This window comes from Sceloporus occidentalis, unplaced genomic scaffold (genome assembly GCF_023333645.1).
Source record: "Sceloporus occidentalis isolate IW3139 unplaced genomic scaffold, rSceOcc1.0.p SCAF_8, whole genome shotgun sequence".
NCBI lineage: Eukaryota > Metazoa > Chordata > Lepidosauria > Squamata > Phrynosomatidae > Sceloporus > Sceloporus occidentalis.
This window is the reverse complement of record NW_028316988.1, coordinates 32,529,262-32,553,930: the sequence shown is the minus strand read 5'-3', so window position 1 is coordinate 32,553,930 and position 24,669 is coordinate 32,529,262. Positions and strand designations below refer to the sequence as shown.

General features: G+C 32.8%; 2 protein-coding genes across 2 annotated transcripts in view; both read left to right on the top strand.

The window, feature by feature from the left end:
* LOC149308575 (sodium/glucose cotransporter 1-like) overlaps nt 1-9,068 on the top strand; it is a 9,442-nt gene extending 374 nt beyond the window's left edge. Inside the window, exons 2-14 of the mRNA XM_089536042.1 lie at nt 711-815; nt 1,026-1,085; nt 1,222-1,326; nt 4,548-4,653; nt 4,770-4,850; nt 4,925-5,133; nt 5,200-5,335; nt 5,610-5,717; nt 5,812-5,962; nt 6,895-7,063; nt 7,170-7,385; nt 8,202-8,307; nt 8,796-9,068. Coding sequence (XP_089392168.1) covers nt 711-815; nt 1,026-1,085; nt 1,222-1,326; nt 4,548-4,653; nt 4,770-4,850; nt 4,925-5,133; nt 5,200-5,335; nt 5,610-5,717; nt 5,812-5,962; nt 6,895-7,063; nt 7,170-7,385; nt 8,202-8,307; nt 8,796-9,007 — 1,764 coding nt within the window. The 3' untranslated portion in view covers nt 9,008-9,068. The remainder of the gene's footprint in view (nt 1-710; nt 816-1,025; nt 1,086-1,221; nt 1,327-4,547; nt 4,654-4,769; nt 4,851-4,924; nt 5,134-5,199; nt 5,336-5,609; nt 5,718-5,811; nt 5,963-6,894; nt 7,064-7,169; nt 7,386-8,201; nt 8,308-8,795) is intronic.
* A 4,710-nt stretch (nt 9,069-13,778) lies between these two features.
* LOC149308574 (glutathione hydrolase 5 proenzyme-like) lies at nt 13,779-24,668 on the top strand. The gene is made up of 11 exons (XM_089536043.1): nt 13,779-13,963; nt 16,757-16,887; nt 17,054-17,143; nt 17,388-17,583; nt 17,661-17,821; nt 18,012-18,158; nt 18,424-18,560; nt 19,120-19,310; nt 23,080-23,290; nt 23,969-24,079; nt 24,201-24,668. Exons 1-11 carry the CDS (start codon nt 13,785-13,787, stop codon nt 24,345-24,347), a joined length of 1,701 nt encoding a protein of 566 aa, XP_089392169.1. The 5' UTR covers nt 13,779-13,784; the 3' UTR covers nt 24,348-24,668.
* The last annotated feature ends 1 nt before the right edge of the window (nt 24,669 follows it).

The following is a 24,669-nucleotide window of genomic DNA, read 5'->3' as shown; positions in this document are numbered from 1 at the left end:
ATATATATATATATATATATATATTATATATATATAGTATTATATATATAATAAAGAACAATAGTTATTAATACATTACACATATAAAATAAACAATGATATAAATATCTAAATATAAATATATATATAATAAACAACAATGGATATTATATATATAATAAAACTAGATATTTATATATATAATAAATATTAAAATTAATATATATATTAATTTAGAAATTGTGAATTATATATACATATATTAAAAGTATTTATATATGACATATTTACTAATTACATATATATTGAATCATAAAATATTATTTTTATACTTAATATTTGCATATATATTATATATAAATATTTATGAATGTATATTTCATATATACAAAATTATATATATATATACACACACACACACACAATTGTTATTTGTATAATAACTATTGTTCATATATATATATATAAATATGTTATTGTTTATTACATATATTTAATTTATCGCCTTCCTATTTCCTTCATTACCTTTCCAAATAATTCCCAGATTTTAATTGATCAGTCAATTAATCAATTGATCGATTTTGTCTTCTCAGATCAGGACCTCCTCGTTCGCCAGGCTGAACCAGTCCCACATTGATCGATTGATCGATCAATGGATCAATGGATCGATCAATCTATCAATAAACTGATCAATCTTTGAATAAACTGAGCTATCGGTTTATCGCTTCCAGATCGGGGCCTCCATGTTCTCCAGCAACATCGCCAGCAGCCATTTTGTGGGTCTGGCTGGGACCGGCGCGGCCGGAGGGATCGCCATCGGCGGCTTAGAATGGAACGTAAGATGACCACTACATGACCACTAGGGACCCCTTCCAATGACCCCTAAGTACCCAATAAAACCCCATTTAGCAATTGTCCCCATTTTATTCGCGCAACTCTATGATCCTTAAATAGCACCACACAACTGTGCAATTGTGCAATTGTGCAATTATGCTCTGTCGGTGGCGAACTAATTACGTTTTTCTCCGCCTCTTTTGCCGCCACAGTCGTTGGTGATGGTGGTCATCCTGGGGTGGATATTCGTCCCCATTTACATCAAGTCCGGGGTACGTACGCCATCTTTGCGCTGTTTCTGCGCAAAATGGAGGCAAAGAGTGGCACTGTCCATGTTTTTTTCCATCTCTCGCACACAGAACTCCTCTACTTCCTCTTACTTTTCCACTTCCTCTTCTTGTTTTCCAGGTCGTGACAATGCCGGCGTATTTACGTAAACGTTTCGGCGGGAAACGGATCCAGATGTACCTCTCCATCCTTTCACTATTGCTCTACATTTTCACGAAAATTTCGGTCAGTCGCCGCTGAAACCTGTAAATATTTCCGTACGAATGTTGCCATGTTTTGTTTTTTTTAGCACTCTTTGCCCCGACCGAGGGATAATTTCACAGATTAGATGCTGACCTTTGGCCTCTCTCTGTCACAAAGATCGTTATCGGCGTTACTAATTAAACCATGTATATATTGCGACCGTGCGTACAGACGATAACGGCGAAAACGCGGAGTTGCACAAAAAAGGCGCATCCAGAACGGAGAAAGACATTTAATATTATATTATATGCTATTATTATTATTATTATTATTATTATTATTATTAACCTTTATTTATGAAGCGCTGTAAATTTACACAGAGCTGTACATACAATCTTTTAATTAGACGGTTCCCTGCCCTCAGGCTTACAATCTAAGAAGACATGACACAGAAGGAGAAGGGAGTGGTGGAGGGAAAGGGTAAGAGGTCCAGCAGTTCCTCTCTACCTCCAAGGCCTGGACCAAGGCAGATGGACTGGAGGGAGGGCTTGGCTTCATAATGGATGGTTAATCTTCTTCCAGGGAAAATACATACTCTCAAGTAGGATAATACATATACAATACATAGCAATACAGGAAATGGTTCAATAAACAGGCACCACAAGAACATCAAATAGTAAGCGACAATTATGCAATGCCTGGGAACGCTTCTCTGAACAGGATGGTTTTCAACTCCGTTTTGAAGCTGGTTAAAGAAGTGATGGCTCTTGTTTGTGGGGGAAGAAGGTTCCAGGAGTGAGGGGCAGCAAGTGAAAAGGGGCGAATCTGGGATGGGGCAGAGGAAATCCTGGGCTGAGACAGCAGACCTTGACTACCAGAACGGAGGGCCCTGGTGGGAAGGTGAGGAGAAAGAAGGTCTGATAAGTAAGGAGGGGCCAGTCCATGGAGGGCTTTAAATGTCGACAGCAGGAGCTTGTACTGAATGCAGAAAGGGGGGGGGGGGGAGCCAGTGAAGGGATGCCAGCAAAGGAGAGATGTGGTCAGAGTGGTGGGTGGAAGTGATAATGCGTGCAGCTGAATGCTGGACACAAATTAAAGGGCAGAGGTGAAAAAGAGGAAGCCCTGCCAGAAGGATGTTACAGTAATCAAGTTGTGAGACCACTAGGGCATGGACCAGGATCTTGGCAGTAGAGGCGGAGAGATACGGTCGGATTTTAACAATATTGTATAAAGAGAATCTACAAGCCTTGGCTGTGGTCTGGATCTGAGGGATACACGACAGAGAAGAATCAAAGATAAAATCAAGACTGCGGGCTTGCTGGACTGGTTGAATAGAAATGTTCTCCACAGAGACAGAAAAGGAGTGTTGAAGAGTGGGCTTAGGAGGAAAGACAAAAAGCTCTGTCTTGGACAGGTTGAGCTTCAAATGCCGATAGCGCATCCACTGCGAGACAACTGTGAGACAAGACAAAACTTGCTGTTCAAGCCTTGGAGAAAGGTCAGGGGCAGAAAGATACAGCTGGGTGTCATTGGCATAGAGATGGTAGGAAAAACCAAAAGAGCTGATGAGTTTTCCTAAGGACAGTGTGTAGAGAGAAAACAGAAGGGGACCCAGAACAGAGCCCTGGGGAACTCCAACAGATAAGGGAACAGGAGAAGAAGTCTGGCCCCCTGCAACTGCTGCAAAAGATCTGCCAGATAAGTAAGATCTAAACCAGTTGAGAGCAGAGTCTGAGAACCCAAGGTCAGAGAGTATGTCAACTAGAAGACAGTGATCAACGGTGTCAAAGGCTGCAGACAAATCAAGAAGGATGAGAACAGAGTAAAGGCCATTAGCCTTGGCCTGTAAAAGGTCATTCGAAATCTTAGTGAGAGCTGTCTCTGTAGAATGCCTTGGGCGGAAACCAGACTGAAAGGGATCGAGGATGGAGTTGGCTTCAAGAAACTCAAGACAGCGAGAATAAACAACCCGTTCCAAAATCTTAGAAAGAAAGGGAAGAAGAGAAATCGGACGATAGCGAGACAAAGAGGAGGGGGCAAGAGAAGGTTTTTTCAGAATTGGGGAAATGAGAGCATGTTTGAAGTCCGAAGGGAAGGAGCCTGTAGAGAGAGAGAGATTGAAGATATGGAAAAGCGAGGGCAGAAAGGAGGGAGCTATAGAGGTTAGAAGAGGAGTAGGAATTGGATCAAGAGGACAGGTTGCAGGTTTGGAAGAGCTCAGAATAATTATATAATTATATATAATAATTTTAAATATATTATTAATATTTTCTTATATATTTAAAATTAATGAGTTTATATATTTATATATATTAATATTAATATATAAATTAGATATACAATTATTAATATATGTACATTATTTATTATATATAACTATCATACATTTAATATATATATATTAATATATATATATATTAATATATATTAATATTAAAATATATTAATTTTATATCATATTTTATTATTATTATTTTAAATATTTTAATATAATATATTGTTAAAATATGATAAATTATATATATAAATTTATATACAGTATATATATATAAAATATAATTAAAAATAATATAATAATCATTATATTTAATATGAATTATTTTATTGTTATTTTTAAATGTTATATATCAGTTTTATATAATATAATGTTTATATGTAATAACATTATATTATTATATTTAATAATTTTATTTATTTCATATAATTTAAAATAAAATATATAATAGAATAATATATTAATAATATATAATAATTACATATAACAATAACATTTATATTATAGATATATAAATATTAATATATATAATTTAATATTAGATTTATTATATATAATAATTTTATAATATTATATTTAAAATTTTATATATTTAATATATTAATATAAAGAAAATATTATATAAAATTATTAAATGGAATAATTAAATATATAATAATCATATATTTAATATGCATTATTTAATATTATATTAATATTTTAACATATATCATAATTATACTTTTATATATTTGATATTATATATGCTAATAATGCTAATATATTAATATTAATTAATCTTAATATTGACAATATACCTATATCTATAATTTTATATATTTGACATAATATTAATATATATTAATATATTAACATAAATTATTAGTAATTAATATTAATTAATATTTAATATATCTATGTATTAATATTATATATATATATTTATATATATATATATATAATATCACTTAATGTATTTATTATATATATATATATATATTTTGCGTAGGTCGATATTTTCTCGGGCGCCATTTTCATCCAGGTCGCCATGGGGCTCAACATTTACGCCGCCATCGTCATTTTGCTCACCATCACCTCCATCTTCACCATCACAGGTCAGGACCTAGACATCTCTAGAGACGCCATATTATCCAACTAAGCCAAACCGGCGCAATATGCGGACGGGACACTTTCCGTACCACCTCCGACACCATTTTTTTCCGTCCCACAGGCGGTTTGGCGGCGGTCATCTACACCGACACCCTCCAGACCGTGGTCATCATGGCGGGCTCCGTCGTCCTCGCCGCTTTCGGTAAATTTACGTAATTTCGCCGCGATGCAATAATATGCCGCCTTGATAATCAATATCGTTATCCCCATTCGCAGCGTTCAATGAAGTCGGCGGCTACGGCGAACTCGTTGAGCGCTATATGAACGCCATCCCCGACGTGAACGCATCATACCCGGCGGCATGCTATACACCGCGTCCGGACGCATTCCACCTCTTCCGCAATGCGGTCGACAGCGACATTCCATGGCCGGGGCTCATTTTTGGGCTCAGCATCCTATCCTTTTGGTATTGGTGCGCCGACCAGGTACGTAAAAACGCGTCCGTCGCGCGCTTTGTCATGGTTTTTGTGTAACTTTCGCCATTTCCGCAGCTCATCGTCCAGCGCTGTCTCTCCGCGAAGAACCTGTCGCATGTCAAAGCGGGTTGCATCCTTTGCGGATACTTGAAGATCCTCCCCATGTTTTTGATGGTCATGCCGGGGATGATCAGCCGCGTCCTTTATACGGGTAAGGAGATTTTGGCGCAGTTCGCATCCTGGAAGGTTGCTAAAGTACAGCGTCCTCCAATACATATTTATGCGCCCCTTTGATACATTAGGCACACTTTTTAGATGAATTCGCATCCTCCGACGGCGAAATGCACCACTTTTCGCAAAACTGCGCAATTACGCTCCTGAGGGGACGCAATTCGCGTATTTGACGCATAATCACATCCTCAGATGCCTCATTTTTCACATTGTCGTCGTGCCGGGGATTATGGGATTTTTTGTCTTTTCCGTAGACGAAGTTGCGTGCGTTGAACCGCGAAAGTGTGCCGAATACTGCAGTTCGGAATTCGGTTGCTCAAACATCGCATATCCATTGCTTGTCGTCCGACTGATGCCCGACGGTAAGACGCCGAAAAAGCGATAGCACCAAGTGTGAACGGCGCGGAAAACGGCGTCGCAGCTCCAATTAACGTGATTTCCGCCTCCCCGCCGCAGGTCTGCGCGGCCTGATGCTGTCAGTGATGCTAGCATCGCTGATGAGCTCGCTGACCTCCATCTTTAACAGCGCAAGCACGCTTTTTACGATGGACATCTACACGAAGATGCGGAGGAGCGCCAAGGAGAGGGAACTGATGATCGTCGGGAGGTAAGGCGCGCGTTTTACGGTTTTACGTAAATACGCCAATATGGAGTTTGATCTGCGCAAGTTTTACAAAATGGCGTCTTGCAGAAATGAAAGCTTTAATCGATATTTAATTAATGAGTTTAGATTGCTGTGATATATATATATATATATATAATAAAAGTATATAATATTTAATATATATTATTTAATGTATTATATATTATTACTATATATATTTATTTATTTAATCTTATGTGTTTATATGTATGTATATATTTTATTTAACAATATTATATATATAAAACATGTAATTAATATATATTAAATATTATATATAATTTTACTATATAATTTTTTGTTTCCATAATTTATACAATGATATTATTTTATAAAATTTTATTCATTTTATTACATTTAATGTCAAACACATAAGAGCGCATACATATATATATATATATATTATATTATATAAAATATAAAATATTTAATTAAAATATAAATTATATTAAATTAATATAAATATATATATAATTTATATTTATAATTTTAATTTATTCTATTAATATAATTTATATTTATGCTTTTAAAATAAATATATTTTATATTTATATAAATATGTATAATAAAATATATTAATATATTTTATATTTATATTACAAATCTTAATATAATTTATATTAATTAATTAAATATTTTGTATAGAATATACAATAATATATATTAATTAATATATATAAATTTATATTTCTAGTATTAAATAAAAATTAATACTAGAAATATAATTATATATATATAAATAATGTTAATTTAATAAAAATTATAGTTATATTTATAATATATAATATTTAATATGATATTCATATTATTTTTTATAAATGTATCATTAATATTTATAGATAGATAGATAGATAGATAGATAGATAGATAATATCTCCAGATTTAACCCTCCTCAGGTTGTTCATCCTGGTCCTAATCGTGGTCAGTATGGCCTGGGTCCCTGTTGTCCAGTCAGCGCAAAGCGGTCAGCTCTTAGACTACATCCAGTCCATCATCAGTTATTTAGGGCCGCCGATCGTCGCCGTATTTTTCCTCGCCATCTTCTGTAAGAGGGTCAACGAACAGGTCAGTGGCGGTGGTGGTTACTGCGTCCGAAAAACACATGGCTGCTCCTCCAGAGCAACTCTGTGGTCAATGTAATAATTTGACTATACATTATGTTTCCTTCCAGGGCGCGTTTTGGGGAATGGTCATCGGATTGGTCATCGGTCTGGCACGTATGATCACGGAATTTGCATACGGGACGGGAAGCTGCGCCGCGCCGAGTGCCTGCCCTGCCATTGTTTGCGGCGTGCATTACCTCTACTTCGCCATGATCCTCTTCACCATCTCTTTGGTCATCATTCTGGCTGTCTCCCTAATGACCAAACCCATCGATGACGTCCACGTGAGTTGACACGGCTGCCGCCACCTTCGGAAAAATCTGTGCAGGATTTTAATCCGATCTTCGAGACCATTATTTTATATTTTTAAAGCATATTAAGAATTATTTTTATTAGAATATTGATATATTGTTAATCAATTATCGTATTAGAATATTAATATGTTATTGATAAATTCTTTTAATTATGATTTCAATATATTATTATTGTATTGGAATATTCATATACTATTAATAAATTATTTTTATTATAATATTAATATATGGGATAAATATTATAATTTATTTTATAATTTAATATATAATTTTAATATTATATAATTTAATAATAGTATATTTAATATTATAATTTAATATTATATGAATGTTATATACATATATCATATAATAATAAACATTAATTTATATAAATATATATATATATTTACCTTATGTATGTAATTACATAAAATATAATATTAAATTAATATTGTAATAATAATATAGTTTTTTCTTTATCTATATAAAATATATAAAATATTTATTATTAATATTCAATAATAATATTTATAATATTTTTATATTTTACAAATAAATATTTTAAAATATTATATAATTGTATAAATTATAATTTATATATTATAAATATTATATATAATAATATTAAATATAAATCATTTATACCATTATAAATATTATTAGAAAATAAATATTATATAATATATTTTACAATAATATTAATATTAGATATTATATAGTTATATATAATATTAAATATATAATATTACATTATAATATAAATATTCTGTAATATATATATAATATACATATATACTGTATTAGCTTTTCCGTCTCTGCTGGACGCTGCGCAACCGGACGGAGGAGCGCATAGACCTGGACGCAGAGGAAATGGTGGCGCAGGAAGAGACCGTCTACGAAAACGATTCACGTAATTATCATGTCTTCTCAATAGCTCTTACTGACCATTGTTCCCACTGACCACTGTTCTCATTGATCGTTGTCCAGACTGACCACTGTTCCCACTGACCATTATCTCGATTTACCATTATTCCCACTGACCAAACCATTGTTCCCATTGACCACTATAGCAACTGACCATTACCTCCACTGATCATTGCACCCCACTGACCATCATTCCCAGTGACCCTCATTCTGCTTGACCACTATTCCCACTGACCATTATCTCCACTGTCCACTATTCCTACTTACCACTGTTCCCACTGACCACCATTCTCACTGACCAATATACCCACTGACCATTGCTCCCAATGACCACTATCTCCATTGACCACTATTCCCACAGACCATTATGTCCATTGACCATCATTCCCACTTACCATTCTTCCCACTGACCATCCTTCCCTTGACCATTCCTCCCACTGACCCTCGCTGACCGTTGACCGTTTCTGTTTCCAGTCCCGAGCGAAGCAGCCGGATGCATCCAGAAGTCCTGCAACTGGTTCTGTGGCCTTGACCAGAGCGGCCCAAAACTGACCAAAGCGGAGTGGGAGGACATGCGGCGCAAACTAACTGATACTTCCGAAGACCCCTTTTGGCGCCAAGTGGTCAACGCCAACGGCGTCCTCCTTCTGGCCGTCGCCGTCTTCTGCCATGCGTTTTTCGCGTAGGCGTCCAAAAATCCCAAATGGCGTCTGTTCGAAAATCTGTAATTAGCCGGAGTGACACATCGGTTGGACGTATTTAATTAATAAAATTAACGGATTTGCATTTAATGAACGTTTCAGTATATTTTTTTCATAGCGTTGGACGGGATTATGGGATTCGTAGTCCTCGCCGGAAGAAGTAATTTCCCCAAAATGTATGCCGAACCCCCCTCCCCAAATGATTCAGTTTTAGGAAAGGATGTTAAACAGAAACAAAAGATGTCTTGAATATCTCTTAATCTCTGCCAAAATATTCCCAGAAGTGATTTTCTTGGCTCCAGATTACGATGAATAATCCCTCTCTTGATGATGATTCCTGTAAATATAATCCCTCGCTTGAGGATGGTTTCAGGAAACCTTCTGCAATTAATCATCCAAGTGTTAAAAGGAAACAAAACCTTCGTTCCAGAAATAAATAAATAAATAAATAAATAAATAAATATAAGTAAAATAATAATAATTGCAAAATCGGCCACAAAAATATTGATATATTCCAATTTATCAATATATAATTATTATAATAGCATAATACCATTATATATTATTTTATATATTATTATATTATATAATAAATATTATATTACATCACAATATATAATAATATTAACATATATAATATTATAAATAGTATGTTATATTGCAATATATAATAATATTAATATTAACAATATTAATATAACATTATTATTAATAATAATATTGATATAACATATATATTATATAAATAACATTATATTACAATCTGATAATAGTAATATGATATTATTATTAATATTGATATAACATTATTAGATTAGATTAGATAGTAATTACAGTATATAGTAATATTAATGTATAATATTGTTTTATTACTATAACATATACATTATATTATAACTATATATCATATTAATATTATTTTCATTACATCCCAATAATAGTGCCTAATATAAATAAAATAATATATTATTATTAATATAATATTATTAATAATAATAGTTTTATAATTTACGTTTTAATATTTATTATTATAAAATATTAAAATGTAAATTATAAAAATAATATATAATTGAATAATAATAATATTGGGATATGAATTATTATTATTATTATTGAATTATATACTATTATTATTATAATGTTTTATAACAATAATTATAATAATAATAATTCATATCTCAATAATATAAAATTAATAATGGTATAATTAAATATATTAATACTAATAATATATAAAATATTATATTATTATATTATATATATATAATGTATTATAATAAATAATTACAGTGATTATTATTCATGCCCAATAATAATAATTATATAACAATTATTATATTAATATTAATATTATTATATTATATATTATAATTTATAATACAATAATATATACTAATAATATATTAATAATAAAATATAAAATATAATATATTATATTACAAATATATTATACAGTATTGTATTATATTATATGAGATAATTATTATTATTGGGCATGAATAATCACTGTAATTATTGTTATATTATAAGACATTATATATATATAATGATAATAATACGTAAAATACATAATACAATATTTAATTCCAATTTATCAATAGCTCCATATGGTTCCAATTTATGTCTGAGGAAAAGAGCCATTTGGGAATAATGGCTTCCAAGTTCGCAGAAGCCAGAAACCACAAAACGGTGCAACGTTAGAACAGTGCCAAAAATTGCGCAAAGACGGACTTTTCTTGAGAGCGATTCAGAGTTTGTCTCCTCAGAATAAAAACGAAAAGAAGCCCCCCTTTTTCGGGGATTTCCGAAATATTAGAAGTCGTGCGTTAAAGTTTTATTATTATTATTATTATTGGAAAATGGTGTCTGAACATGTCAAAAGTGCGCATATATATATATTATTACTATAAGTAGGAATAGTATTAATAATAATATAAATAATAACATTATAATATTTTAATATTATGTATTTTTATTAATATATATATTAATCTTATTAATATTATATTAAAAGTTAAATATATTATAATATATAATATTATTATTATATAATATTATATATTCTATCATTAATACATTATAAATTATTATATTTTATATTATATAACAATAATAATAATAATAATAATAATAATAAAGCATTTCCACATAGTTCCTGATAATAATTATAATAATTATTATATTAATCATATTATATTATCCCTATAACAGTGCTCAATAATAATAATAATAATAATAATATTGATTGTAATATAATATATGTTAAAATATATAATAATATAATAATAAAAAATAATTTTTGTTCTTTATAGTTTTATTTATGTTTTGTCTTCTATTTATTTTATACTCAATATGTAATAATAATATAATATAATAATAATATAGCATTCCCAGAGGTGAGCCCCTCTCTGACCCAGGAAGCCTCCTTTTAACCATCCATTAAGAAGCCAAGCCCTTCCTCCAGTCCATCTGCCTTGGTCCAGGCCTCGGAGGTGGAGAAGAACTGATGGACCTGATCCCATTCCGCACCACCATTCCCTTCTCCTTTTGTGTCGTGTCTTCTTAGATTGTAAGCCTGAGGGCAGGGAACCGTCTAACTAAAAGATTGTATGTACAGCGCTGTGTAAATTTACAGCGTTTTATAAATAAAGGTTAATAATAATAATAATAATAATAATAATATATTAATAATTATTATTTTATAATATTGCCTTAATATGATAATATATTATTGTTAATAGTAATTTAATATAATTAATAATAATTAATATTATTATTATTATTTTATAAAATAATATTATTATATATTATAACAATTATATATATATATATATATATATATATATATATATATAATCTTTATATCTATCTATAGATATAGATATAATTGTGCTTCTTCTTCTTTTTTGAAGAGGGGAAATGCTTCTCTCTTTCTGCCTTTGTCCTCAAACGAACTTAGAAATTCTTTGACTTAATTAAACGCGGGAAAATAAACAAAGTTGTTGTTCCAAAAAACAGTCAGAGGCCATTTTCCCAGAAAAGCCAAAATTCCTTCAAGGGTCAAGAAAGGAATGAAGAACAAAGGAACGAAGAAGGAACAAATGAATGAGGGACTGCAAGAACCATCATCCCCTGGATCTTTCTTTTGCAACAACTGCAACCGTCCAATTTTTACCTTTAAGCAAATTTTAAATATATTTTAAAATATTAACAATAATAATAAATATATTCTAAGAATAAGAATATATCAAATAAACTATAATATTATTTACTATTACTAATAATATAATATAATATTACAATAATATAATAATAATAAATATAATAATACATTAGTTTATTTTATATTTAATAATAAAATTTAATAATAATTAATATTATTCTGACATTTTATGGAGATATATAATTATAGTAATATATATATATATTAATATATATATCTAATAATGATAATATGTAATAAAATATAATATAATAATAATATACAATAATAATATATATGGTGTAAAATATAATACATAATAAAATATAAAATAATAAAATAATAAAATATAAGAATAAGAATAACAATGTATAATGTATAATAATAAAAAATAAAAAATATTAAATCATAAATAATTTTATGTGTATTTTTAATAAATATTATAATATTATATTTTATAAAATATAACACAAAAAACATTATTATTTATATGTGATAAATCCAGAAGTTGAATAAAGAAGGTCTGAAGGAAACCAGCTGCTTCTTCTTTCCATTTTTATTTTAGGTCCAGAAAATAAATAAATAAAGAGAGAGAGAGAGAGAGAGAGAGAGTTAGAGAGTTGTGTTTTGTGGTTCTGTTTTTTATATTTTTATTTTATTTTATTTTATTCTTATTATTTTATTTTTATTTTCATTTATTTTCATTTTTATTATTTTATTTTTATTTTATTATATTTTTATTTATTTTATTATAATTTATTTTATATTTTATATTATAATTTATATATATATATATATATATATATATATATATATATTATAATATAAAATATAAAATAAATTATAATAAAATAAATAAAAATATAATAAAATAAAAATAAAGTGTTTTGTGTTTCTGTGTCTTTGTTGCCAATTGTTGCCAATTGGAGTTAAAGGTCAGACCTCCTATTCCTCCCCTTTCTCTTTCTTTTTTTTCTTTCTCTTGAATAAAAAAGAAGGAGGGAGGGAGGAAAAGAAGGAAGGGATAAGAAGAAAAGGGAGGAGAGAGGAGAGAGAGAGAGATTAAGTAGAAAACAGAGGAGTGCAGAAGAGGCCCAGAAGAGAGACAGAAAGGCTCCAGAGAAGCATTCCTCTCCTCCTTTTCTGGTTTTTCACATTCTGCCCTTCCTTTCTTCTCCTCCTTTTTCCTTCTTCCTCTTCCCTTTCTCCATCCTTCCCTCTCTTTTTCTTTTTCTTCCTTCCTCCTTTCCTTCCTCTTCTTAGCTCCTTCCTTCCTTCTTTCCTCTTCCCCTTCCTTCCTCTTCCTCGCTTTCTTTCCTTCCTCTTATCTTCTTCACTCTCTTCTTCCTCCTCTTCCTTCCTTCTTCCTCTTCTCCAATTCCTTCCTTCTTCCCTTCCATCTTTCCTTCTCCTCTTCTTCTTCTCTTCCATTTTTCAGTTCCTTTCCTTCTTCCTCCTCTTCTTCCCTTCCTTCCTCTTCCTCTTCTTGTTCCCCTTCTTCCTCCTCTTCTTCCTCTTCCTTCTTCTCTTCCTTTCCTTCCTTTTCCTCTTCCTCTCAAAATGGCTCCCATTTCCAAGAGGAAGAGGCTTCACTGGGGATTAGGCTTCCTCTTCCTCTTCATCGCTGGAGTCTCTGCCATCATCATGGCCACCATTTTGATTCGCGTCCGATGCGTTGCACCGCATTACGCAAACGCCGCCGTCGCCGCCGATACACTGACTTGCTCACAGATTGGCAGGTAGGTGCCCCACAATTGATAGATCGATTGATCATTAACTAATCGATCGATAGATCAATCGTCAATATCCCACCTTTCTCTGAATAACAATATTTAAATTTTTTAATTAATTTTAATTTTAAAAAATTAATTTTAATTGTTTTAATTTATTTTAATTTTTTAAAAATTAATTTTAATTTTTAAAATAGGAATTTAATTTTAATCTCCAAATATCTGTCTTTTTACAATAATTTAATTATAATAATTAATTCAATTTTTAAAATAATAATAATAATGATTTAATTTTAATCTCCAAAAAATCTGTTTTTTAAATAATTAATATTTTAAAATGATAATAATATTATTACTTTATCTCCAAACAAACCTATTTTTACAATAACTAAACTTTTAAAATAATAATAATAATAATTTAATCTCCTTAAAAGTATTTTTATAATAGTTGTTTCTAAATAATTCTTTCTAAATAATAATAATTATGATAATTTTATTTTAATCTCCAAACAAAATCTCTTTTTATTATATTTAATTTAATTTTTTAATTATTATTAAAATAGTTAATTCTTTCAAAATAATTTTATTTTAATCTCCAAAAAATCTTTTTACAATAATTAATTTATTGCAAAATAATAATAATGTTAATTTTAATCTCCCCCCAAAAATCTGTATTTCACAAAAAAGAAGAATTTTTTATATTGCAAAAACAGGTAAAAGGTCAAATAAAATAAATAAATAAACAAAGAGGCATAATTTGGTTTTTTTCCATGTTTTCGCATTTAGTCGTAAATAATTTTAAAGTAAACATTTTTCCTCGTTTATCTTTCCATTGTTTTCCAACGGAGGATAAAATATCCCTTTTTCCTTGGACTTTGTCCTTCTGCCTCTTTTTAAAGTCCTTTACATGGCCTTTCCTTCCAATGTTTGCAAAACTGTCTTTGGCTCTGTTATCATCATTAAATAATTAACTAAATAATTAATTAATTGGAAGTATTTTTAATTATTTGGAGAGCGGAAAATTTCGTTCACAAAAAAAGGAACAGAACTGCTGTTTATTTAAAAATAAAAATAAAATTATAAATAATAAATAAAATTAATAAATTAAATCGATAAATAATTTAAAAAATAAAAAATAAAAATAATATAAATAAACAAATAAAATAAGAAAAAATAAATAAAATAGATAAATAATATAAATAAATAATAAAAATAATAAAATAAATAATAAATTACATTAAAGAAATTACATTAATAAATTTAAAATAATAAATAAATAAATAGTAAATGATAAAATACATTAAATAAAAATAATATTAAATAATAAATGAAATAGTAAATAAATAATATAAATAATAAATAATATAAATAAATAAATAAAAACGAATTATCCAATTTAAAAAAACAGAGATAAGAGTTTATCAGAGATAGTTACGTAACTGTAACTGTAACTACTTTGTAACTATTTATTTCTATTTCGAACAGATTTTAAAAAGGGGGCAGAAAGTACTTAATTTGCAAATTTAATCCATAAAACAAAGGGACAAAATGTGAATTGGAATAAAAATCTGATTTAATCTGATTTTACGTTCTTTCGGCCACCTTTTTAATCTTCCCTCAAAGGAGTTTAATTATTAAATTATACGTTAATTATTAAACGGGAACACCATAATTGACGGTTTCTGCATAAGCATCTGAAAGATGGATGAATGGCGTTTGCAGATAGACAGACAGGCGGAAGGACGGACAGACAGACAGACAGACAGACAGATATGGATAGATCGACAGATAGGATGGATAGATAGATAGATAGATGCATAGATGATGGATAGGATGGATGGATAGATAGATAGATGCATAGATAGAGAGAGAGAATGTATGGATAGATAGATAGATAGATAGATAGATAGATAGATAGATAGATAGAGGAAAATGATGGATAAATAGATAGATAGATAGATAGATAGATAGATAGATAGATAAGATAGATAGATAGATAGATAGATAGATAGATAGCCGAAATGGATGGATGGTGTATGAATAGATAGAGGAAATGGATGGATAAATTGATATACATACATATATATATATATATATATATATATATATAGAAAGAGAGAGAGAGAGTATGTTTGAATAGATAGATAGATAGATAGATAGATAGATAGATAGATACACTGAGGCCAATAACTTAGTCCTTCTATGTCTCTATTTTTCCAGACTCCACTTTTTTTATGATTAGCGTCCTTCGTTTCTCGCTTTAGAGCACAACTGATAAAAACACGCCACGCGGCGACGCCCGACTCTTTCGTGAAAAGATAAAGCCAACTGCCTTATTCAAGGAAGTCCTTAATCCGTCTAGAGTGATCATTTTTGTATTAAATAAAATTAAATCGATTAAATTAAATAAAATCAATTAGATTAAATAAAATAAATTAAATTGAATTAAATTGATTAAATTAAATCAAATAGGTTATATTAAATTAAATCAATTTAATTAAATCAAATTAAATCAAATCAATAAAATTAAATCAAATTAAATCAAATCGATTAAATTAAATCAATTAGATTAAATTAAATTTATTATATTAAATTAAATCTATTAAATTAAATTAAATCAATAAAATTAAATCAAATCGATAAAATTAAATTAAGGTGATTAAATTAAATTAAATTGATTAAATCAATTCAATTGATCAAATTAAATCAATTAAATTAAATTAAATTAAATCAGATTAAATAAAATAAATTACATTAAATCAATTAAATTAATTTTTTTATGTATTTCATCCTACTCCGCAGGGACGTCTTGAAGTCCGGTGGATCGGCGGTGGATGCGGCCATCGCGGCCTTGGTCTGCACCTCGGTCCTGAACCCGCAAAGCATGGGCCTGGCCGGAGGGGTCATCTTGACCGTTTACAATGCAACGACAGGTAAGACCACTGACCACTGACCGTCCGAAATCACCCCCCACAAAAAAACCCATCCTCTGCAGATTAATAAAGAAATCTGCACAAGGATCGAAGGTTTTTGGAGTCCGCTCCAGGTTCCTAGTCCGAACTTTAAATATGATTATTATTGTTATTGTTATTATTAAAGGCAAAGTTGAGGTGATCAACGCCCGGGAAAGGGCCCCCCAAAACATCCCCGAAAACCTGTTGGATCAATGCCGCGAAGGACTGATGTTAGGTAATTAACACAATCTATATCAATTAATTAATTTGTTCATTGATTCATTTAAAAATTAAATATTATTTAATCAATTAATTAATTGGGTGGGTGAGTGGAGCGGAGGGTGAATCCCATACGGCGCAATTGCACAGTATCCCGTCGCCGCCATAGTCATGAATTCATTCCGGGTTTTACTCCGAACTTTACGAACGTTTTTGCACTAAAAACGCAGAATGGATCGGTTCTTTTCGTTTTCGTGCAGGTCCCAAATGGATCGCGGTCCCCGGCGAGCTTCGGGGCTACGAAACTGCGCACCGGCGTCATGGGAAGCTGCCCTGGAAGGCGCTTTTCGAACCAACGATCGCTGTCCTTCGCAGCGGGGTCCGGATCCCGGAGGTTTTGGGACGTTTCCTGAAGCATCCTCCCTTGCAAAGGAAGTTGCAACAGTCCTCTCTGAGGTAAATAAAGACCTACTATATATTGATATATTGATAGATTGATTGATTGATTGATTTTCTTGATCCCTTTCTTCCAGGAAACTCTTTTCGGACGTAAAAGGGAACCTTTTGGGGACCGGAGACCTCCTCCGTTGGACCGCGTTGGAGGAGACGCTGCGTGCGGTCGCCGAAAACGGCGCCGATGAATTCTACACGGGGAAAACGGCAGAGAAGTTGGTGCAGGACGTTAGCGGCGAAGGTGGGACCCTCATCTGTCCTTCACCTAATAATTTAATTATTAGAGAGAGATACAAAAATCACGTATATTCGTTTAGTGTGCCGAAACGCTTGCGCAAAGTGGCCGCCCAACAGGATTTTTCCTTGGATAATTAACCTGGGGGAATTAATTAATTAATTAATTACAGTGAGATCTCCTCTCTTTTTCTCAGGCGGAAATTTGACGCTGGAGGACCTGCACGGTTACCGCGTGAGTGTCAAGAGTGCCACCAAATCCGAAATCGGTGATTATGACATTTATTCCGCCCCGCGTCCTGCCGCCGGTCCGATCCTGTTCTTCATCCTCAATGTACTGAAAGGTAACGAGTGCAAAATCCAGTCTGGATAGGAAAGAAGAAGTTTAATTGAATTGATTAAGTGAATATGTAGAGACGAGGCCGCGATTCAAACCCAGGACTAGCCTCTTTAATGGAGCTGAGGGCGATTTTGGAAGACGCAGACTTTGAAAACGCCAAATTGATCAAAAAAAAAAAAAAGAAAGAAAGAAAATGAGAAGTTTTCTCACTCGTTATCCGCTTCGTGACTGTTAATAAATTAATTAATTTAATTTAATCAATCTTCTAGGATTCAACTTCACCAAAGACTCTGTCAGCACCATTGAACGCAAAGCGGAAGCTTACCATTATATCGCTGAAGCCCTCAAGTTTGCCAACGGCCAGAAAGCGAAACTCGACGACCCGGATTTTTCAAAAAACGGAGAAGTGAATTTAATTTAATCCTTCTAAAATTAATCCACTGTTTTTTTTTAATTTCCTTCCATTTTATACACAGAACATTATTTATCAACTGACCTCAAATTTATTCACTACTAGAACATTTTTGTCCCCTTCGATCATACAATTCTCTGCGCAAAAATTAAATTAAAATCAATAAATTGGAGTCTGGAGACCACTACAGGCTTCCTAATTTATATATATACTTAACATATGCTATTTATTTCCCAGGACATTATTAATTGATCTGAAATTTATTCACTTCTAGAATATATTTGTCTCCTTCGATCGCACATTTCTCCGCGCAAAAAATTAAATTAAAATCAATAAATTGGAATCTGGAGGTGATTTATTTCCCAGGATGTTATTTATCAATTGATCTCAAATTTATTCACTGCTAGAATATATTTGTCCCCTTCGATCACACAATTCTCTAGGCAAATATTAAATTAATATGAATAAATTGGACTCCATATTCACTTGGAGACTTCCATATATATATATATATATATATATATATATATATATATGCTATTTCCTTTCCCAGGACGTTATCAACCACCTGGTTTCGGATTCCTTCGCCTCCGCCGTCTGGAGGCGAATCGACTCGCGAGGAGACCACTCGGCAGCACATTACGAAATCGCGCAGGCGGGATGGTCACCGTATGGCACGTCCCACGTGGCGGTTTTGGCGCAGGATGGGAGTGCCGTCTCCGCAACCAGCACCATCAACCAGCCGTAAGTAATGGTGAGGAGGAAGAGGTCAGAGGTCACACGCGGCTCAGGAAGCGTGTGATTTAGGCACTCAATGCTAACTATGGTTGTTATACTGAGAGTATGTTAGGCCTGGGATAACTCTTGAAACCTAATAGAAGCTCATAGTAAATGCTACTATGGTTTTAATTATATTTATACACACACACACGCACGTTATTAAATATACTATATTATATTGTATATAATAATACACTACTGTTTTAATTATATTTAATATATATATATATCGTGTCCCTATGTGTATACCAGAGGTCATCTAGTCCAACCCCAAGAAACAGAGACTCCAATGCCAATTAGTTGCAATTAAAATATAAACATTTATTAAAGTCACACAACAAAGGGATCACACACTGACACACACACATTCAATGCTAAAGCAAGGGAAGGGGAGAGTTTGGGAGTAAAGGAGAAAGGATAGAGGCACTGTTGGAATAATTACCTTAGGAGTCTTCTCCAAGTGATGGATGTGAGGGATGGTGGATGGTGAAACACGGCCGTGGGAATGGGGAAAGTAAGCAGCGACCGCAGTGGCTAGGAGCTGAGTTCTGGTGGGCAAAGCTAACTTAGAGGCCCGAGAGAGACAGTGAGCATTGGCTTAGCTCAAGTGATTTCAGCGGAGCCCAAGGCCCAGGGAACTCAAGCCTGGAGCAGCAGCTCAGCAAGCAAGGTTTTGAGGGTTGGAACTTCAGCTCAAGAAGCCCAATGAGGGCAGAAATCTAGGTCCTATTTATACTGCGAAACGTATCTCAGGCTATGGCTGCCTGGCGAACAAAGGTCTTGATGGCTATCTATTGACTAAGTCTGAAGTTAAACAATGGCTACACAAAGAGGGGTCTGCCACTTCTTTGGGAGAGGACCACTATCTAGATGGCTGAGTACTTAATGCCATCAATAGGAGAGGCAAACTTCCTTTGTCCTCATTCTTTCAGGTTGCCTGCGAAACTGGTAGGGCAACTCCCAGAACTGTTTCTTAAGCTTTAAATCTACCTTTTGCTATAGCCATGCCTTGCCAGGCTGCCTGGCTACATGGTCAGCTCGCTTTTAGGGTAATGGCGGCTGCGGTGGGGTCAGTCAGGGGTCATGGTTTTTGATCGCTTGGCACCCAAAATTTATATAAATCCAAACTCAATAACAGCTTCACTGTCAAAAGTAGGCCTCATTTATACAAAGTATCTTAGCCTTAGTCTGTGGGGAACTTTATACCTCTCTGAGGCGACTGTTAATCACTTTGCCTTCCTCAGGTTTAAATGCCTGAGTCAGGATTCGAACCCTGGATTCCAACGTCTCAAACCACTGAGCCAAGGCAGTTAAAGCGGTCTCAAATTGGATTGTTGCTTCAGTGTGTGTTTTTGGACCTAAGTTGCTTTGATAAGAGACTTTAAATGGGTTTTCCTTGGCAATATATATCCAATGTAAGTTGGGTTTGCTTATTTCTGTCACATTTCTGTGGAGAACCTCACACCCCTGAGGTAAAAGTTGCCTGAAACATGACATAAAACGTATAAATAAGTGTCTTGTGAAAGCTAGGCCTCACAACATTGAGAAAAGACGCCATTAATACTTTTTTCTGAGGTAAACATTGCCTGAAACATGGCAGAAAAGTTATAAATAAGTGAATTGTGAATGCTAGGCCTTACTACAGTTAGAAAAACCTCCTCAGAGAGGTTAAATTTGTACAAAAGGCGAAGTTTTGTATACAATTAGGCCTACTCTTCACAGTGAAGCCATGACATTTTTACCAAGCAGCCAAATAAATTCCCTTTCCATCAACGTGCCGGGACTACAACCCCCATTATCCCCATCCATCATGGCCAGTGGCCATAATGCTTAAAGATTTATGGACATCATGATCCACTAGTTTGTGCTATGGGCTGCTTTATTAATGCAGAGCCTGTCACTATTTATATGGCTGAGGGAGGATCGAAGAGGGCCGCTTTTTATTGGATGCTTTGCCAACGTTCCAATGACCAATGAAAAGGCTGGTTTTGGGGGGATTGCAGCCGATTGGCCAAAGGGTCTGGGCAGGGGGGTATAAAAGGGGGAACCCAAAGTGGCCAGAGGTCAGTTGGAGCTGAGTGGCTGAAAGGAGAGGAAGAAGAAGAGCTGAAATAACTGAAGGAAGAAGAAGGGAAGAAGGCAGAAGAAAGGCTGAAATAACTGAAGGCAAAGCCTCAAAATGGCTTCCCAGGAAGAAGACTATGGAAGATGGTTTCCTGTCAGAGGGAGAACAAAATGGTGTCTGTCCCTCTGAAGGCTTCATCCAGGACCAGAAAGAAGACTGAGCTTCTGCTTCAGACAAAATGGCGGCTTGAGGAAAAAGCACTATAGACCTAAACCTGTCTCCTGTGTCTTTCTTTAAGGGTCTTTAATATGAGTTGTATTGGGTTCAATGGTGCTTTGGGGGTCTTTGGCTTTGAAAGCCTGGGTTTCAATTGGGTTTCAAAGGCCTTAAAATTGTGGTTTTGGGGGCAAGTAGGCCCTAAAGGTATAAAAGTGTGTGTGTGTGTGTGTGTGTGTGTGTGTGTGTGTATATATATATATATATCTAAATGCATTACAAGGTTCTTAGGTTACAAATAAGGTTGCATTGCATTACACAAGGTTTCTGATTATGAGGTTCTTAGGTTTCTAAATGGTCTATCATATAAATATGTTACATATAATAGAAAAAACGTTAATATACATTACAAGGTTCTTAGGTTTAAAGAGGTATCCCAAACACATACACACACACACATAAAATATAATAAACTATGGTAGCCTTTAATATGAGGTTCTATTAGGTTTAAAGAGGTATATCCCAGGCCTAGCATAGACTTAACTATGGTAGCCTTTATTGTGGGCTTCTATTAGGTTTCACGAGGTATCCCTGGACATATATATGCATATATATACATACACATACATACAATATAATACATTACAAGGTTCTTAAGTATATATATTATATTTAATATATATATATATATATATATATATATATATATATATATATATAAAATAAAAATGGTAGGTTACATACAAACACACACATTTATATATGTGTGTGTGTGTGTGTGTATATATATCTATATATCTATATATTTATTCAATATAATAAACTATGGTAGCCTTTACTATGAGGTTCTATTAGGTTTCAAGGGGTGTCTCAGGTGTAATATTATATATATATATATATATATATATATATATATATAAAATTCAATATATATAAAATAAAAAATTATATATATAAAATTAGAAAAATATGTAAAATAGTGTATAAAAACTATGAGCTTCTGTTAAAATTTCCAAAGGAACCCCAAGCTTAACACACACACACACATATATATTCAATACAATAATAAAAAGCCATGGTACTATTTATTATGTGGTTCTATTAGGTTTCAAGAGGTATCCCAGGCCTAACACACACACACACACACACACACACTCTATATATATATATATTAAAACCATAGAAAATATATTATTATATATAATATAATAACATACACACACATATATATATAATATAATTAAAATCATAGTATAATTTATTATATTTAATAACATATATATGTAATAGTATGTGTGTGTATATATATATATATATATATTCCTTTCAAAGGCCTTGTGACCCAAAATGGTGGTGGTTTTAGGGGCAAGGTTGGCCCTATAGGTTAAAAACGTTTTATATTTTCTTTCGCGACTCCATTTCCCTCTGCTTCGCCTCCCTTTCTTCACTCAGCTTCGGGTCGATGGTGTATTCCCAGCAGACGGGCCTCATCTTAAACAACGAAATGGCCGACTTCTGCATGAAGCGATCGGACCGGAAAGTCTACCCGGGGGAGATGCCTCCTTCCTCCATGACACCCTCCATCTTAATTTCACGCGACGGAGCCTCGAAATTGGTCATTGGCGGATCCGGCGGGACTCTAATTACGCCGGCCGTAGCGTTAGTGAGTGGGGAAAAATTTTAATTAATCGAAAATCGACTAATTCTTTTAATTTATATCCAATGTTCATCAACAAAAACCACCGTAATCAATAGGTATTGGTTATTGGTGGATTGGGAGGGACACTTATTACCCTGGTATTAACATTAATGAGTGGGAAAACATATACTTAATCAAAAATTAACTAATTCCTTTAATTTATATTCAATATCAGTCAACAAAAAACACTGCAATCAATAGATATTGGTTATTGGTGGATTGGGAAGGACGCTTATTATCCTGGTAGTAACATTAATGAGTGGGCAAAATATTTACTTAATCAAAAATCGACTAATTCCTTTAATGTATATCCAATATCCGTCAACAAAAATACTGTAATCTATTGGTTATCAGTGGATCGGGAGGGATGCTAATTAGCTAGGCCATAACATTAATGAGTGAGCAAAAAATTTAATTAATCAAAATATTTAATTTATCAAAAATTTACTAATTCCTTTAATTTATATCCAATGCCCATACACAAAACCCACCGTAATCAATGGCTACGGCCTTGAAATACGGAAAAGCTAATTTATACGCTGGAGTGGAAAACCAATATCTGGGTTTTGGTTGGCAAATTGATCACTGAATTTCTTGGGAATCGGTTTTGAGTTCGAATTCAGCTCCGATTTTTCTCTGTAGGCTATCGTCAACAAACTGTGGTTCGGATACGATCTGGAAGGAGCGATCCAGGCCCCAATCCTCTACGCCACCAAAACCGGTTCCCTCGAAGTGGAGCCTAATTTCGACCAGGTAAGGCAGCTGTTTTGAGAAGTCACTCGTCCATATCGAAGAGGAGAAAGTAGCTGCTCTGGGCTTGCAGATGGATTTAGTCGTAATTTGCATTGAATTGATCAATTTCTCTACATTCTAGGAAATCATGGCTGCCTTGCACCGAAGGGGACATGCCGTAAAGACAGCAGCTTACCCGCTAAATGTGGTCCAAGGGGTCGCCAAAGACGGACCCTGTGTCTTTCCGTACTCCGATCAGCGCAAAAATGGCAAAGCCTCTGGATATTGATGCTGCCATTGACTTTTTATCGAAACGCAAAATGGCCAAATATCTAAATATCCCTAATTATATCTTCCGACGTCATGGTTTTAATCGGACTCTTTCCTCGCAGAAACAAAAAAAAAATGGCATCAGAGCATGCGCAGTTTTATTTCATGCAAATTAAGTTGGGGAAAAATTAGCACTGGGAAAATTAATTAATTTCTGAATTAATTAAAGTGCATTAATCAGGGATTTGCCAGACTGTGAAATACTTATTTACACAACTGAGCCTTCATATATATCTGTGCATTTTGTGTGTATTTTGTGGGTGTTTTTCGAAGACTTAAAA